Source organism: Eublepharis macularius, chromosome 5, assembly GCF_028583425.1.
Source record: "Eublepharis macularius isolate TG4126 chromosome 5, MPM_Emac_v1.0, whole genome shotgun sequence".
Lineage (NCBI taxonomy): Eukaryota > Metazoa > Chordata > Lepidosauria > Squamata > Eublepharidae > Eublepharis > Eublepharis macularius.
The window spans coordinates 1652258-1669799 of record NC_072794.1 but is presented as its reverse complement, the minus strand read 5'-3'; the positions used below and the strand labels follow the sequence as shown (position 1 = coordinate 1669799).

The window sequence follows — 17542 nt, the reverse complement described above, 5'->3', positions numbered from 1 at the left end:
GCCCTCCCCTCATGTGGAGAACAAAAATCCTTCCCCACGACTGTCCTTCATACTATGGCCTTTATCCTTCAAGAAACTCCCACCAGGCAGACGTACAGTAAGCAGGGTGGAGTCCTGGGTGGGGCCCGCTCTGGTCAGACCCTCACACCCTTGGGGCACAAGGAGTTTGGCACCCCGTCCGCCTCTAATCTTACATCTCGTTCATTAAGGGTGTTTGTCTTAAACTACAGATTGTCCGCGCTGGAGGCGGCTGCCCCTGGAATTTGGCCAAAAGCACTTTCAGATATTACATTATGCAGCTTAGCTGCTGAGAAAGGGGGAGGGGGGAAGGCACAGCGAGTGCATTTCATTTGCTCCTTGCCTTGCCCAAATGCTGATATTGCTTAGAAAGATCCCAGCAGAGCTGAGAATCTCTTCCCATCATCTTCCTAGTGATTAGCAATTCATATAGTCAAGCTGGCTGCCAAAAAAAAACCTTGGCTGGTTATTTTTGAACTGAGATGTTGAAATTCAGCCACCTGCACCCCTCTCCACAAAACACACATAATTTGGAATTCTAGATGGCCTACTTTACCTTGAATGACACTCCCACCCTCCGTAACCTTCCTGCCCTTTGAACCTATTTGGTCAGCACTTGGTTGTCCAGCTTCCCGGGGGTGGGCTGGGTGGAGAAAACAGCCTGGAAGAGGATTATGTCCCCTCCCACCACCATGCCCACCTCCCACTACTGGCCACCTGTGTTCCTGCTCCCTGGGCACACCATGCCCGGGATGCCACAGGGCGAAGTCGAGTGCTGCTATGCCCCTGCTTCTTCGAGGCTGAGCTGCGCAGTGGGACTCCTTTTCACCAGCCATGTTGCCATGGGGGGTGGGGGTGAGGCAGGGCCGGCTCCAGCGTTGCCGGCACCTGAGGCAGCTTAAGGGCATGCACGTGCGTGCACCGGACTGCGTGATGACATCACTGTGTGTGATGTCATCATGCAGGGCTGCTGCGCGCACAGGGGCCCTTCCAGCCCTCCCGTTCAGTTGCTCTGCGGGCCAGGTGCAGCCGGCTGCCCTGGCCACTGGCTGCGCCTGGCCTGCAGAGCAACTGAACGGGAGACTGCTCGCTCAGCTGCCCCATGCTGCCGCTGCCAGCATGTGCTCCTGGCTGGCGGTGGTGGTGGCAACTCCGTGGCATGAGCCCCTGCCCCCGGGCTGGCACACCTCCGGCGCCTTAGTGCCCTGAGGTGGCTGCTGGGCCAGCCTCAATGGGCGGGCCGGCCCTGGGGTGAGGGGTAGTCCAGGGCAGCGGCACACCAGGATTTCTTCCAGTTATGTGGATGGTCAATTCACTCAGGCGCCTCCCAACCACCTGCTCTGAGACAGTTCTCTTCCCCCGCCCCAAACTAAGTAGCTATAGCAATTACCAGCATTCCATAAGACATTTTTTCATCATTGCAGTTAAATTTTTTTTTTTTAAAAAATGCTTTAATTTAGACCAAGTTCTTTTCCACCCGGGCTGCTTTCTGTGGGCTGAAGCCAATACTGCATCAGCTTATCTGCGGTTTTCTACATGTGTTTTTTAGCTTTTAGCAGTGACGCTGGCATTCTCCCTGACTTTTTCAGGAGCAGAGATTCCCCAATTTTTTTTTAACCTGCTGACCTGCCCGCCTTTTTCCAGTGGGGATTCATCAGCTGGGGTTGCTACCCCCCGCCTCCCCTGCCCCTTTCGCCCACTTCACGAGGATGGGCCAGTTCTGGTTTCTTGGCCAAACCCTCCTTTCCCCCTCCCTGTTCTCTCTCCTTTTTTTATTTTTTATTTTTCTTTTAAAGGTGGCATTGTTGCATTGCTAGAGTGAACTGAACTTTCCCTTGCAGCACTGGCTTGAATTGGAGATTTAAAGAAACAGTGGGATGGACGGACAAATCGAAACATCGTTCTGATTTCTCTTCTCCTGATTTCGGGCTTCCTTTTCACTACTGGCCACGGTGCGGAATGGGAAACCCGGCAAGAGGACATGCCCCCAAGGGCTCTGCGCTTCCATCACGTTTCAACAATTTAATTCCTTGGAGGCAAGGCAATCCCAAAGGAAATTACCAATGCACCAATGACCCCTCCCCCTTGTTATTTGTTCTCCATGGCGAACTAAAATGCCTCTCTGAGTGTACATTAAATTTTTTTTTAAAAAACAATAATCTGCCCCCAAACATTTGAAAGTGCACATCCCAGCCAACAGCCAGTGTTCCAGCACTGCATTGATGAAGCGCCTGCACAGAAAATAAATGAGTGGGGGTGGCACTGCAACTGATGCCAGCAATGATGACATCCTCTATGACAGCACTGCCACCCCGAGAAATCAAGATATCTGAGGAAGTACAGAAAGAAGAACCCAACACAGCGTCTGTCAAAACGGCAACAGTGCAGAATGACCCCAGCCTCCCTGATCTGAAATATTGCCAGACAATATATTGTCGAAGGCTTTCACGGCTGGAGAACGATGGTTGTTGTGGATTTTCCAGGCTGTATAGCCGTGGTCTTGGCGTTGTGGTTCCTGACATTTCGCCAGCAGCTGTGACTGGCATCTTCAGAGGTGTAGCATCAAAAGACAGAGATCTCTCAGTGTCACAGTGTGGTCACCTCTGCTACACCTCTGAAGATGCTAGTCACAGCTGCTGGTGAAATGTCAGGAACTACAATGCCAAGACCACGGCTATACAGCCCGGAAAATCCACAACAACCATTGCCAGACAATATTTGTGGAAAATTGGGGGAAACCTTGGTGTGTGGGAAAGGCACAAACGTTTCACTATTCTTTTTTGTCTACTGATGGTAACTCCTTCTTTAACAGCAAGGTCTAACTTTACTTCAATCCATATTTCAGTGTGAGCAGGGCTTTTTTTCTGGGAAAAGAGGTGGTGGAACTCAGTGGGTTGCCCTCGGAGAAAATGGTCACATGGCCAGTGGCCCCATCCCCTGATCTCCAGGACAGAGGGGAGTTGAGATTGCCCTCCAGCGGCGTGGAGGGCAATCTCAACTCCCCTCTGTCTGGAGATCAGGGGGCGGGGCCACCGGCCATGTGACCATTTTCAAGAGGTTCCGGAACTCCCTTCCACTGGCGTTCCTGCTGAAAAAAAGCCCTGAGTGTGAGATGTTATTATTGCCTTTAACTTTTAAAGAACTGTCAGTTGAACTACAGCCAGGGCTCAGACGGTTCAGAGCATTCATCCTTTTCAGGAAGTACCAATACTGAGGCAAGTGGACTGAGTTCCAGTGAACATTCTAGTATAAAATTGATTGATTTCTAACCAAGATGGGATGATAATCAGAGATACCCCAAACACGTGGACCTAATTAGTTGATCCTTGCCAATCAGGGCTCACCAAGAATTCCATAGTTTCCCAGTACACTAGCAAAGGTCCCTGAAAGGGTCACTGCTCTTTGGGTGGCGTGACGAGGTCCACTTTCGCTCACATGCCATGGCAAGAGAGAGTGGATGTTACAGAGAATGGAGAGCGTGACAGCCCACAAGGGGCATTCCTTGGAACATGCTAGTTCACCCTCCATCAGTGCTGGATTAAATCCTCCATTATTTTCTCCGGACCCCCGAGCGACCATGCACGTATGTTCCCATACCTCATACTCCTGAGAAAGCTTCAAGTTGTCATTGGCTTTGAGATGCTCTGCATGGTCTGCCAGTTCCGAAATTGGGATGGGTGGGTGGTTGAGCATACCTAGAGGTGAAAAGGGGAAAGGGGGAGGGGGAAGCAAAAGGTCTCCTTTGGTTAAAACCATCAGACGGTTACAAACAACAAATAGTTTTGCAATGTAAATAGAGAACGACTGCAATGGAAGGACGGCCAGAAAGGGTGGGAAGTGGTAGGAAGAGAGATCGAGGGCTCGAAATTGTGTCCTTGGAACTCAAAGGAAAATGAAAAGAGTTCTCCCCTTGATGGCCCCATTCTTGACATTTACTGAAAATATGCATTTTATCTGGAAAAAGAGGAAAATTAAAAAAAGAGAGAGAGAGATTCTGACAGCAGACACTTGCTAGCAGTTCTAACAGTGAAGTTAAGGGCGGAGGGGAGCAAAACAATCAAACAGCAAAAGAAACAGATGCTGGCAAAAATGTCACACTGCTGAGAGTGAACAAAATTGGTCAATAAAAAAGGAAGGTAATAAAGACATTCAAAAATTGGGCGGGGGGGGGAACCACCCCACAAACACACACACACATGAAAAGAAGAAGAAGGGGTATGAATTGAGCTGGCCGATGGCGCAGGGAGAGTCTGATGTATGTGTGTGTAAGGAGTATGGAAGAGCGCTGTGGAGGTTTTTCAAAAGTTTCCACAAGGTTGACTTGGCCTTAAACAGGGCAAAGTGGAGAGGCCATTTCAGGTGGTGGATTCTGGTCTCCAGTAATGAGAGATGGACACACCTGACCTGTGGTACACAAACCACTGGGAAACGCCTCCTATTACTTGGGTCTGCACAGAAGAACTGATTTCCCGCTTGGATTTCTCTTGTGATGCTTCGCTTCCTTTAGAGCAGCCCCTTCTCACGCGCCTCCACAGCACCAGGCGGTTGGTTCCCTTTCCCTTCAGCATTGAGGCTCCTCTTGTCAAAGGGCCTAAACTTCTTAAAATCAGAATTTCCCATCTACGTGAAAAAGCTAGAAAACAAAGATCCCTGCCCGTAGGATTCGAACGTTTCAGAACCCAAGGTGAGAGGGGCGAGAATATATCTCAGTTATAACTTCTGCATTTCAAAAATGGGTTGCGTGAGTTTGGCTATCGAAGAAGAGAGCATTATGCGTTCTGAACACGCCCATCTTTCCTCTCAGATTTCTGAGGCTTGAGAAGATTTTAAAGGAGAGCTTCAGGCTTCTGGCCACGGGCTTTCCACAGAGGAACAGGCTTGAACTAACGGCCGGCTGCTGTTCCCCTTTGGAGCAGACAAGGCAGTGGAAAAGAAGAGACGGATCGACCCAACACAGAGAGCCCCAGTCCTTTCAGCCGGGGTCTGGAACTCATTTCTCCGTCCCCACTCCCAGCACAACTTCCTTTCCCTTTGGAACGCACTGAGCAACCTTCTGAGTTCAAGTGACAAGTTAATTGGCTTTCAATGCCAGGACTCAGTCCTGGAACAGAACGCCTTTCCCTCAACCCGCGTAATCATGGTCTATCTTCACATATCTAAGATTTCTGAGCAGGGTATCCTAGCGAGAAGGCAGGGCTGCCAAAGAGACGTACGCCCCTTTCTTCCAGCATGAACGCCTGCCTCTGGTCTCATCAGGTCTAGCAGCTAAAACTGCCTTACCAGAGGTACTTACTGCAGCTTCTGTACAGCTCTGTGTATCTTCTCCCCCTCTCCTATAAAATTGTGTGTGTGCACGTGTTTGTGTTCAGGGAACATGATGTTAGCTTCAGTGAGTGGCATTTCAATATTATTACGGAGGCTTCGTTACAATGGCTTTACAAGACTGACGTCTGGAGGTGCAGGGTCAGATTAAAGGGGAAACTGAAATAGCAAAGGGGAGTGAAACAGCATTAAAAAATAAAATAGTTTCTGCTTTGCACTTAGGTTTGTAGCAGAAACAATCACAGGAACACACACACAGGGAACTGGCATTACGGGGAAACTTAAGCTGGCTTATTGTGGCTCAATCTTACTGTTCTGAAGAAACGGGTCATTGTTTGCAAAACTATGTAATTAATCAGTTGCACTCAATCCTACGCACGCTTACTCAGGAGTAACTTTGGCTGAAACCAATGGGGCTTGCTCCCAGATCAGAATGGTAAAGATGCTGGGTTAGAGCCATTCTCCCGACACATTACGTAGAACAAGGCGGTAGAATCCTGATACTTGCAGGGACCAATGCCCCCGTGTCATGTTTCTCAATGCTCTCCCCACGTAAAAGCTTCTTGAATGTAGTAAACCAGCATAGCAGGAAGAGAGCAATGCTAACATTTTCATATGATTTATCCCTGCAGTTTGTACAGTTGCAGACACGGCTTCTTTCCTACTGAACTTCAGGAATGGTTATTCTGCGAAAAAACTAGGGACTGTTGTCAGCAATTTCCAAGCGACCTCGCCAATTCCTGTGGCTCTTTGGAGGGAAGCCACAGCAGCGTAAGCTGTTTTTAAAACGGACGCCCCTGAAAGGGCCTTTCCTTTCATCCTAATGGCTCAGTTGGGCACCTGAAGCTGGGCAAAACATTTCTGGTCCCTGTGTCCTTAAGATACCACCCTGCATTGGCTCTGTCGATCAGTTGGCAAGGGCTGTGGCTGCCACGGACACACTTGTTCCCTCTCCAACAGCCTTTTGAGAAACCACCACAGTGCCCTGGGAAGGGGGGAAAGACAGGTGGGGAGCCACGGAGAATTTCGAGCCCTAATGGGTGTCGTGTGATTAAAAGCAGCTGCAAGCAGTGGCGGCTGGGTAAGAAAATAACCGGAAACTCGGCACAGAGATGGCAAAAGCTTAGCACGGCATCCACCAGTTTTACAGTGTGCTTTTGCAAAGAATAATATCACCCACCCCGCCTCCACAAAAAGCAACAAGGAAAAGATACCTTAGCAGCTGAGAAAGAAGAGCTTAGCTCTCACTGGGACTTGAGGACAACACTGCCATGGGACACATGGGAAGATGGCAGACAGGGGGCACCAGAGATAGTCAAGCTGGCGTTGGCACGGACGTATTTGCTGCTAGTGTCAAGATTTTTCTCATGGTAAGCTGGCATCTGAAGACCTCTGTGGAGGCCAGCAAGGGTGGGGGGGCACAAGGCCTGGCAAATAGTCCAAAGAGGAGCGCACAGGCCAACTTGCTGCCCTGATGCTGCTCTTCCCTTTGTCATTCACATGATGGAAACAAAGTAAGGATAATACAATGCAGGCCTCTAATGAGATCAAATATTTCAATCGTATGTGACAATGAAAACACAAACAAAAATGATGCTTTTTAAAGGCTGCGTATTGGGGCTTAAGAGCACAATTAAATAAGTATCCCCAAGCCACAAAACTGACATTCAGCAACACATGGCTTCTGTGAGCCCAAAGCAGGTCAGTAAATCATACAGGGAAACAGCAGGTAGCCTCCTCTGTAGGTAGGTGCTGTGGAGGAGGCTGCCCTGCTGCTTTCCTGCATGACTTACTGCACCTGTTTTGTCTCCTTCCAATCATTTTGTCTCCTGCTGAGAAGCAGCAGCTGCAGAAGCATCCCTCTCAGGTGGGGGCTTCCTATGGCATCACTGCCCAGGCCCTTGTTCAGATTTTGACTCTTTCTACACTCACACAACCATGGGGCGGGGGGGGGGGGCTTCTGAGGATGGGTAAGAGAAGTATTTTTCCATGTGTAGGAATAAAACATTCTGGCCCATGTTTTGGTTGGGGGGAGGAACACAGGGGCTGATCCGCCCCCTTTCACACACACACCCCCACCTGAAACCAAAGCTGCTTTTCTGCCCAATCTCGTTGCCAAGCAAGGCCATGCTTTCTGGCTTTGAAACATGGAAATCTTAAGGGAGAGAGTTCTCATCTAGCATTTCAAATCCCTTGAAATCTCCTTAATCTTGTTATTGCAAAGAACTCAAGCCCTCTCCCTCTCTACACCCCCCCCTCTCTTTTAATTCAACAGACAAAATCACCCAAACATCTGCTGAGCCGCCTGGAGGCCTCCTTCACCAAGGAAGCAACCGGCAATTTGACTGGAGCTTAAAAAAAAAAAAGAATGTGTGTATATGCATATGTGCGCGTGTGTGTGCATGTGCGCGTACACACTCACACACACACACATACAGGCGTCTACGCAGCAGTGCCAAGAGGGCCTGAGAGGCGACAACGCAGCCGTGCAGCTCCTCTGCTGGGTGACAGCATTTGTTTCCTGGCACTTAGAGGACGGCTTAGGAAGGCCAAAAGCACCAGCAGGCTCTGCGCGGCCCAGATTTTTTTGGGGGGGGGCAGCGTCCATGCCAGACGCAGGCGCTTCGGAGCCCAGCAATTCTCAGGCTTGCCTGGCCTTCTGGCCTCTCTTTTTCAATCCTCACTGCCACATTTTGAATCTTGCCCCGGTGGCTTTCCCTGCCTCCATTTCATCCTTACAAAGACCCAATGAAGTAGGTTAGGCTGAGAGGGGGTGACTGGCCCAGGATCCCCCAGGAGTATCACGGCAGATTCGAACCCAGGCTGCTCAGCACACGTCCCGCACCACCGTACTGACGTTTGCCAAGGGATGCTGCCCAGCCTTGCGGCCCCCTCCTTCCTCTGTGCCCTTTGGGCCTGTGCCCTGCCACAGCCCACCTCTCCCACCTTTCAGATCTCTCTTCCCAGCTCACACTTCTGTCCTCACCCCTCTCCAAAAGCCCCCTTTGTGGCCTCGACAGTTAAAACCCCACTTGGCACCTTCTGTCCTAATATGGAGGGGACCTTCCTGTAATTCAAGTCTTGCCCCCTGGTTACTGTGGGTTTACTTACCCTCAAGATTAAAGGGTTACTCCAGACTCCCTGCATCCATTTCAATGGGCTTGGACTGGAGTCACTCTGCATAGGATCACACTGTTCGTTTTCCTTTCCCCCCTGCCTCGTCTCTGGTCTACAGCCCATGGGCGAGGACCTGCAGGTGGGTCACAGAGTCTCATCGGGGCGTGTGTGTGTGTGTGCACACGGCAAGGAGGCTGCCCCTCCCATCCCTCCTGGCACGCATGTCACGGAGCAGCAGCATGGCAGGCCGAGGTCACGTTGTGGCCCCTTCCCTGCAAAGGGAAGCCTCCTCCTCCTGTCATGTGCCCGTGCCATCCTGTCACTTCCTGTCATGTGCCCGTGCCATCCTGTCACTTCCTGTCATGTGCCCGTGCCATCCTGTCACTTCCTGTCATGTGCCCATGCCATCCTGTCACTTCCTGCTACATGCTTGCAACTCCACAGGTTCCTTGTGGCCACCTGGGCATTCAAAGTGGGCCCGGGGTCTTGTAAGGCTGAAAACCGACACCATAAAGTGATCCTGCTCTCCACCTCTTGTAGGCCTTGGGACAGATCCTGCGCCTTTTATTCTGCTTGATTTATATAGCCTTCCTAGAAACCATATTCACAACATTCATACAAGATAATCTTCCAAATAGGGTCGACAGCAGGCTAGGTTGTTAAAGGCCTGGCTAGAATTCCATTTTCCGGGCTAGTTGCCAGGACAGGAAACTATAAAGCCCGGGGCGGGGGGGGGGGGGGGAAACAATCATGTAGTTATCATTTTCATTATTTTGACTAGTTTGGGGAGGGGAGGGCGGAAGGACAAATGAAACCATATCCTTTTCAGGATGTGGAGCACATTGAAGGCACCCTGCTCCCACGTGGCTTTAAAACACTCCCCCCCCAACCTGCTCTCCTTTGGAAGGGAGTGTAGTGTCATTTGGCACATTTTGCTGATGAATTGTTTTAATTTTTTTAAAAAACCTTAATTTTGCTCCAGGAAAAAGGCATTCTGTGCATGCTCAGAAGCAGGCAGCCTGCAATGCCGGGGGTTTGGTGACCATCCTGATCTTGGAGTGGGCAACAGGAAGCACGCGTGAGGTCATATGTGTGTGTGTGGGGGGGGCAGTGAAGAAAATCTGGAAAGCAGATTCCTAATTAAAGTCAGGATGCTGACTCTTTAAACTAGATTGGTTTTTTAAAGACTGGAAATGATGAGAGATTCAAATTGCTCACGTGCTTCTGGTCTTTGTAGGTCCCTCACTGATCTCTCTGTCCAAAACCATGCCTGGGAATTCAGTGTCAGCTGAACGACCTCAGGCCAGCAATGGCTGGGGCTCACACAACAGACTGCTTGTTCAAAATAAATTAAAATCCCAGTATACAGAAAACTAGTATGTCAGGACTCCAGCTTTGCCTCCCTCTTAAATGCTAGTCTTCTGTGTGCAGGGACTTTTTAAAAAATTGGCAGGCACGATTATATTTTACAGCCAGTAAGAATTAAGTGACAGTGAAAGGTGGCCAAGGAAGAGAGCACATGCAAAAATTAGAAAGCTTTGTGGTTAGAGTTGGGCTGCGATCTAGGGGACCCCAATTCAAATCCCTCCTCTGCCATGCAGCTTGGTGCCAGTCACTTTCTCTCAGCCTCCCTGACCGCACAGGGTTGTTGTGAGAACAGGGGGAAGGGACGACAACATTCTGAGCTCCTCAGGAGAAGGCAGAATAAAAACCTGGGTCTGGGTTCAAATCAGGCCAGCATGACTTAGAATCATAGGGTTGGAAGGGACCTCCGGGGTCATCTAGTCCAACCCTTTGTCCAGTGCAGGAGCAGCCTAAAGCGTCTCCGACAAGGATTTGTCCAGCTGCCCTTTGGAGACTGCCAGTGAGGCGGCCACATCCCTAGGAAACGGATTCCACTTGCTTGTTATAAGCCATGTGTTTGCCCTGTATGTAAGAATTAAGCATAGCTAGAGAGTAACAACGCTAAGAGGGGACTTGGATCCAAATGAAATTTTCCAGCAGCAGAGAGGAATTTCCCCCCCTCCACTCCATCCCGCTCATCTCCGTGAAATGCTCCTCTTGGGGGACGGGGGACCCCGAGAAATGACATGGGAAGGGGGAAATCAGTGGAATTTCCAATTTAGCCTGGGTCCCACCCTATGAGCAACATGTTCATCACTATGTGATATTTAGGAAACAGAAGGAACTGGGGTATGTTTAGGTTGGAGACGGGGAAGACACGGGCCGTTTCCACATGGCTTACCTCTCTTCGTAATGTCCCGGTAGATCGCGCAAAAAACGCGTTTTTTGCGCGATCTACCGGGACATTACGAAGAGAGGTAAGCCGTGTGGAAACGGCCATGATTAGGCTCTTCCAGTACTTGAAGGGCTGCCACAGGGAAGATGGCAAAGACTTGGTTCTCTGCTGCTTAGAATGGAAGGACTGAGTGGAATGGGAAAAGTTACAGGAGGGGAGATTTCGGCTGAACGTTAGGAAACTCTTCCTGATAGCAGCTGTTTGCTAGAGGGACCCTTGCTGGAGGCCTTCGGGGCTTTGGATCCCTGCCCCGGGCAGAGGGTTGGACTAGACGACCTCAAAGACCCTTGGATTTATGTGATTTCTTTGAATGTTATTTTAAAAATTATACTAATATACATATATAAAAATATGAACACGCACAGAAATATATACGTACATGCGGCTGAAATTTTGATCACTTTGCAAAAGGCCTTTCAGTCCAAGGACTGTAAAACTGGAAGCACAACCAGACCAAATGAAGATGGCATGAGGGGAGATGGCAAAAGCCGCAAAGAGAGTGCAGGGAGAGAGGGAGAGAGAGAGCAGGAGGAGGAACGCGGCCAAAGAGAAACCGAAGATTCAGGGGAGGGATGGGGGTAGAATCACAACCGATGATGAAACCGACAGGAACAAAAACACACAGGAACTAACTTTCAAAGTCAAACTCAGGGTCACTGAGAGGGCTGCTCAGACCAGAATCTGCAGAAAACAACAAACAAACAAACAAAAAAATAAACCAAAATATATATATATATATATATATATAAAAACACAAAAAATACATTTTTATAAAAAATGCTACTCAACCAAGTAAAAACAAACAGAACAAAAACAAAAGGAACATAAATAATAATAGTGGGGATTTATCGGCGGGGGAGGGTGTGTGTGTTTCTTTTGGGCTCTCTTGAATCCTTTGTTGCCTGCCTGGGGGGGGGGAGGGGAAGGACGGGAGCCACAGGGCCACAGGGGCCACGGAAAGGGCAGCCTGAATCCCCCGCCCCCTCCCCTTCCTGAATTCTATAGCTGAACAGAATATGACCACTCCCGATAAACGGCATCTGTTCTCTTTGTATTTTGACATTATTTTAGGAGCATTTCTTAACACACACACACACACCCCTCTCCCAAACTGAACCACTGCCGTTCATGAAAGAGGTTGGGGGCGGGTGTGTGGAGAAGCCCTTCCTGCTCTCCCTCTGGCGGTTCATGTTTGATAGCTGAAGTAGTGTGTGGGTCGGCCTCCCCCCCCCCTACTGCGGGTGGCCCTTCCACTTTTGCACCAGGGGAAAGGAGAAGGAAGGGGTCGCTGCCTTCGAAATGGCATAACATTTGGGGCAGCTTTTCCAGCCCAAGAGGCAACACAGCACAGCTGAGGACACCGACTGCCACGCTACCTGCCACATATTAAACGTCAAGTAGCTCTGCCTCTACTTGGCCACGCTAGATGGGACCAGGGAGATTCTCGAGTAGGATATTCCGCAGTTCCTGAAAAGCAATTTGGGTTGTCCACAGTATGGTTGTTGCTGCAATATTTTCCCTACATGCTGTTTTCCTAACGCCCACCCCCGTCCCAAGTTGGCACGTGTTTCAGCACACAAAATGTGGGACCTGCATGCTTTCCCCCTGCAGGGCAGCTCCAGTTGGGGGCAGGGGGGGGAATGACACAGGGGAAACGACGAAGAGGGAAGGAGTGCTTCCTCTCAGTGCAACCCATTTGCTTCTTCCCTCCCCACTACAAAGAAGCCATCCTCCAGGGCACAGCTGGCTTGACCCCAAAGAACGCCAAGGTCTGGGTCTTTGGGAGGAGCGGGAAATATAGGAAGTCCCAAAGATCAGATTTTGGGTTATACGCAGGTTTTGATTAGGAAAAACTCAGCAAAGTACTTTTAATAACCTTCTGGCAGTTAATCTTTTTATAACCCACAACATACTACTGAAAGGGTATCAACAAAGGTCAAATGATCACTCTTGCTTGGAATCAAAGGGCTTTGGGGGCTTTGGCACGTAGCCCAAGAAGCCTGTTCGATCGACAAGAACAATCCGAGGGAGACAGCGCCGCCCCCGCCCTCCACACACACACACACACACGCACGCACGCACGCACGCACACACATAGAGCTTCTCCGACATAGTGAAGGGTCTATTTCCCATCCCACTTCTGCAAAGCTGACCCACATTGCGCAGGGGGAATACTGCAGGCCTACCCCAATGCACTGGAAACAACAGAAGAATCGACTGGATCTCATGGACCTGGTCTGCTAGCATCGGTTCTCTCCTCTGACGGGATCCAACCCACCCAATGTAAATTAAGTGTTACCATTTCTGCAGCTCTCAAAGTGGGGCCTACTCTGGAATGCAGAGGACAAAACTATTGATTTTGATTTGGATGAAATGGGCAAACACCAAGGTTATCGTTCATTTTAACCTTCTGCGTATGTGCCGATTTTCAGACTCTCAGTCTTATGTGCCTCCTGGGATAACTTCTGGCACCTTAGCCAAGTGGGATTGGCTCCCCTGGTGATACAAGTACATCGAAGGCTTTGGAGTCCGCATAAGAGCCGAGCTACAAGTGACGCCTGACAGGAGGTGGACACGTGTCAGTTTCCCTCAGTGGTTGATGGGAAGTGCAGGCGTCACTTGTAGCTGCCCCAGCCGGCAGCGTGAACTCGCCCGGTGTCTGCCTCCACCCCTCAACCGGAGCCATGTGGTGTCAAGCTGCTGCCTGGCTGGCAGCACAACCTCGCCCCTCACCACCACCCCTGCAGCCAAGCCCCCTTCTGGTCCCCGCCCCACCACCACATTTCGGAGGCGGCTGCCGAGGGAGTGCAGGAAGCCGCAGATCCAGCTGCGCTCCTGGCCCCCGCGCCCAGCTGGCAGCAAGCTTGCCCGACATCTGCCTCCCTCCCACCCTCTCTCTGCTGGGCTGGGAGCGCTGCTGGGGCCATGGCTCCCCATGCTCCCTTGGTGGCCGCCTCCGAGGTGTGGCAGTGGGACGGGGCTGTGGCTTCAGGGGTCAGTGCGGGGTGAGCTCGTGCTGTGGCTGGGCTGCGCACAACAGTGCATGGCTCCGGGAGAGGGTGGGAGGAGGCATGCGCTCCCTCGGCGGCCGCCTCTGGAGTGCGGTGGTGGGACAGGGACCGGACATGGCCACAGCTGCAGGGGGTGGTGAGGGGTGAGCTTGTGCTGCCACAGCCTCAGCCCAACACCGCAGGGCTCCAGGAGAGGGCGTGGAGGCAGACGCCGGGTGAGTTCATGCTGCCGGCTGGGGCAGCTACAAGTGACGCCTACACTTCCCATCAACCACTGAGAGAAACTGACACGTGCCCAACTCCTGTCAGGCGTCACTTGTAGCTCGGCTCTAAGTCTGCTTGTGCAGCTTTGGCCAGAATTCTGCCAAGACTGATACGCAAAAGCTTTCCCCTGACAAAACTGGCCACGGCCACACTTTTTGAGGAAGTGGGGGGGGGGGGGAGGGACAGGAATTGGGCGGAAGGTGAGACGGGAGATCCAGAAGCCAAGAGCCACCACCTGCCCCTCTAGGCCCAGGTTTTTCTGTTTTCTTAGAAGTTGTAAACAAAGGGACAGAGAAATGATGGAGCCACATTCTACAACAGTGATGTCGAAATCCGCATGTGTTGTGGAGCCTCCACTGGTCCCGTGTTGGCACAGGATGTGTGTGGTAAAGGTAGGCCCCAGGTCTGGAAAGGCGGAAGACTACCATCCTAGAGACATAAGTGTGTTAGCCTTAGAAGTCTAGCCTTTAAGATGCCACAAGCTCAGAGGAAGAATAATGAATGTGCGAGAAGAGAAGCAGAAGGTTAACACATATTTGGGACCATCAACCATTCTCAAATACAAAAACAAAGCTGGAGAGAAGAGCTAAATTTACACACTGGGTGGCACTGAGATCTCATTTCTCAGCTCGTGACTTGCAAGGGCCCATTTCACAACCCGCCAGGCTGTGCAGCTGTGGAAGGCAGCTTTGTGGCGGAGACTCGTGGGATTTTGCAACAAATAAAACCAGATTGCTTCCATACAGAGTGTTGCTCTGGTTTGACATCCAAACTACAGCAGGGTTTTATTGGGGGGGAGGTGGGGGGACTCCACGTGACATCCTCTTCTTATTTGCTTTCCAGGTTTTCCTCTGCTTTGCTCTGATATTTGCTAAACGTGGTTCAATACAAACTTTTTGCAAGTTTGCAGTCCCTGTCTTCACATCATGTGGATGGGAAGGTGCACATTCCTGAAAGTCCTGCCCCCACGGGTGCCATTTTACTTGCTTCAGTCCCCTGCAGCAGACATCCCCCTGATCCTACTGGGCAGTAACACAGCAGTTACGGATTTTTTAAAAAAGACGGCTGGAAAAGCCCTCTGGGGAGGGAAATGGCAGTCCTAAGGGGAAGAAGCAAGGAAAACTGCCATGTGGGTGCTCCGTTTTGGCTGCAAATGCCTCTGTGCTCATGGCTGCAGAAAATGTTTCACAAAGAACCGTCCCCATGTAAAAGCAGCCACATCTGTACAGGCTGAACCGAGAGAGAGAGAGAGAGAGAGAGAGGGAGGGAGAGAGAGAGGGACAGGGAGGGACAGGGAGGGAGGGAGATCACCAAGCTTTTATTTATGTCGATACCTAACACCTTCTCAGTTTACAAGGAATTGGGAATTTTCGGCATCTTGAGTGGCAGGAGACAGTCTGTGGCAGAGAAGACGTGGGAGGAAAGAAATGCTTGTGGATGCAGCGGACCGCCCCCCCCCCAGCTCTGCAGACCCCAGGTGCATGTTTGCAAATGTTTCTGCCCTTTCGAAATAAGGCTAGAGGGGAAAACATTAAATTCCTACATCATTAAGTACATTTGCCCCAAACTCACATTTCATTACACATTTTTTGCTTATTTGGCGTCACTTATTCAGGGTCCACTAGATGCTGGGGGAGGAACAAAGGGCCAAGAACAGCCCCCAAGACTCACCCAACCAAATGCCAGAAAGCAGATTCGGCGTCTGCTTCCGGCTTCTAGAGACTTAGCCAGGCTCCTCCTGGAACGTATCTCCATGATCAGAAGCTTGCTTAAAAATAAAGCTGAGGTTCTGCATCCAGTTTTGCATTCTGCCATTTCTCCTGTGCAGTCCCAAAAGAATCCCTGCCTCCACCCAATCCCCCTCTTGGATACACACCTTAACGTGGTGAAGGGGTCTGAGTGTGTCAGTGAAGCTGAGAGTAACACTGACAGGAGCACAGGCTCGGTCAAGAGTCTAAACTCCTGGAAGAGTCACTCCAGGTGGAACAGACAAGATTGAGACACCTGACTAAGAAGCATGCACGTCCTTGGAACGAGAAATACCAGATGTCCAAGCTGGATTCAGAAAAGGAAGAGGAACTAAAGATCACATCGCAAATTTATGATGGCTTAATGGAGCATACCAGAAGAAAATCAGCCAGCATTTTATAGATTACAGGAAAGCTTTTGATTGTATGGATCATGAATAATAACAACGACAACAACAACAACATTCAATTCATATACCGCCCTTCAGGACAACTTAACACCCACTCAGAGCGGTTTACAAAGTGTGCTATTATTATCCCCACAACAATCACCCTGTGAGGTGGGTGGGGCTGAGAGAGCTCCGAGAAGCTGTGACTGACCCAAGCTATGGATTGTGTTAAAAGAAATGGGTGTGCCACAACATCTGATTGTTTTGATGTGCAACCTGTACTCTGGACAAGAGGCTACTGTTAGGATAGAATATGGGAAAACAGAATGGTTTTCAATTGGCAAAGGTGTTGGACAAGGATGTATCCTATCTCCGTATCTGTTCAGCCTATACGCAGAATATACCTTAAGGAAAGCTCGATTAGATTTAGAAGAAGCTGAAGTGAAAACTGGTGGAAGGAAAATCAGCAATTTGAGACATGCAGATGACACCACATTATTGGCAGAAAATAGTAAAGACTTGAAATGACCAATGAAAGCTAAGGGGGAAAGTGCCAAGGTAGGATTACAGCTGAACATCAAGAAGACCAAGGTAATTACTACTGAGGAAATACAACATTTTAAGGTTGACGAGGAAGACATTGAAATTGTTCAAGATTTTCTGTTCCTTGGCTCAATCATCAACCAAAAGGGAAACTGCAATAAAGAAATCAGAAGAATATTGAAACTTGGAAGAGCAGCTGTGAGGGAGCTAGGTAAGATCCCTAAAGATAAAGATGTCTCTCTGGGAACCAAGATCAAGATAATCCAGACTATGGTATTCTCCATTACCCTGTATGGATGTGAAAGTTGGACGGTGAAGAAAGCTGACAGGAAGAAAATTGATTCATTTGAAATGTGGTGGTGGAGGAGAGTTTTGCGAATACCATGGACAGCCAAAAAGACAAATAAGCCTGAATTCTCCCAAGAAACGAAAACGACAAAACTGAGGCTATCATACAATAATGCTAGGAAAAGGGGAAGACTCCAAATGAGATGGTTTGACTCGATAAAAGAAGCCACTGCCTCCAGTTTGCAAGATCTGAGCAAGGCAGTTACGATAGGACATTTTGGAGGTCTTTCATTCATAGGGTTGCCATAAATCGGAAGTGGCTTGACGGCATGTAACACATGCATACTCAACCTAATTTACTAAATCTGGATATTGTTGTTTTTTTTAAAAAGAATTTAGGTGCTAAAATATGATTTTGTATTGACGCAACCCCTGTATGAAAGGGTAGACTAGCATATGATGGGTGGTGAAGAAGAAAAGCAACAGTTGTGAAAAATTACTAAGCAGTACAACAAGAAGTCTCTTTCCAAAATAATTTTTATA

The 17542-nt window shown here is 49.7% G+C and overlaps 1 protein-coding gene across 1 annotated transcript in view; it reads right to left on the bottom strand.

The window, feature by feature from the left end:
• The window catches only part of PTPRS (protein tyrosine phosphatase receptor type S), a 251796-nt gene that overhangs the window by 33174 nt on the left and 201080 nt on the right, over positions 1-17542 (bottom strand). The window contains exons 25-26 of the mRNA XM_054979906.1: positions 11390-11437; positions 3616-3713 (exon numbers count right to left, since the gene is read on the bottom strand). Coding sequence (XP_054835881.1) covers positions 3616-3713; positions 11390-11437 — 146 coding nt within the window. The remainder of the gene's footprint in view (positions 1-3615; positions 3714-11389; positions 11438-17542) is intronic.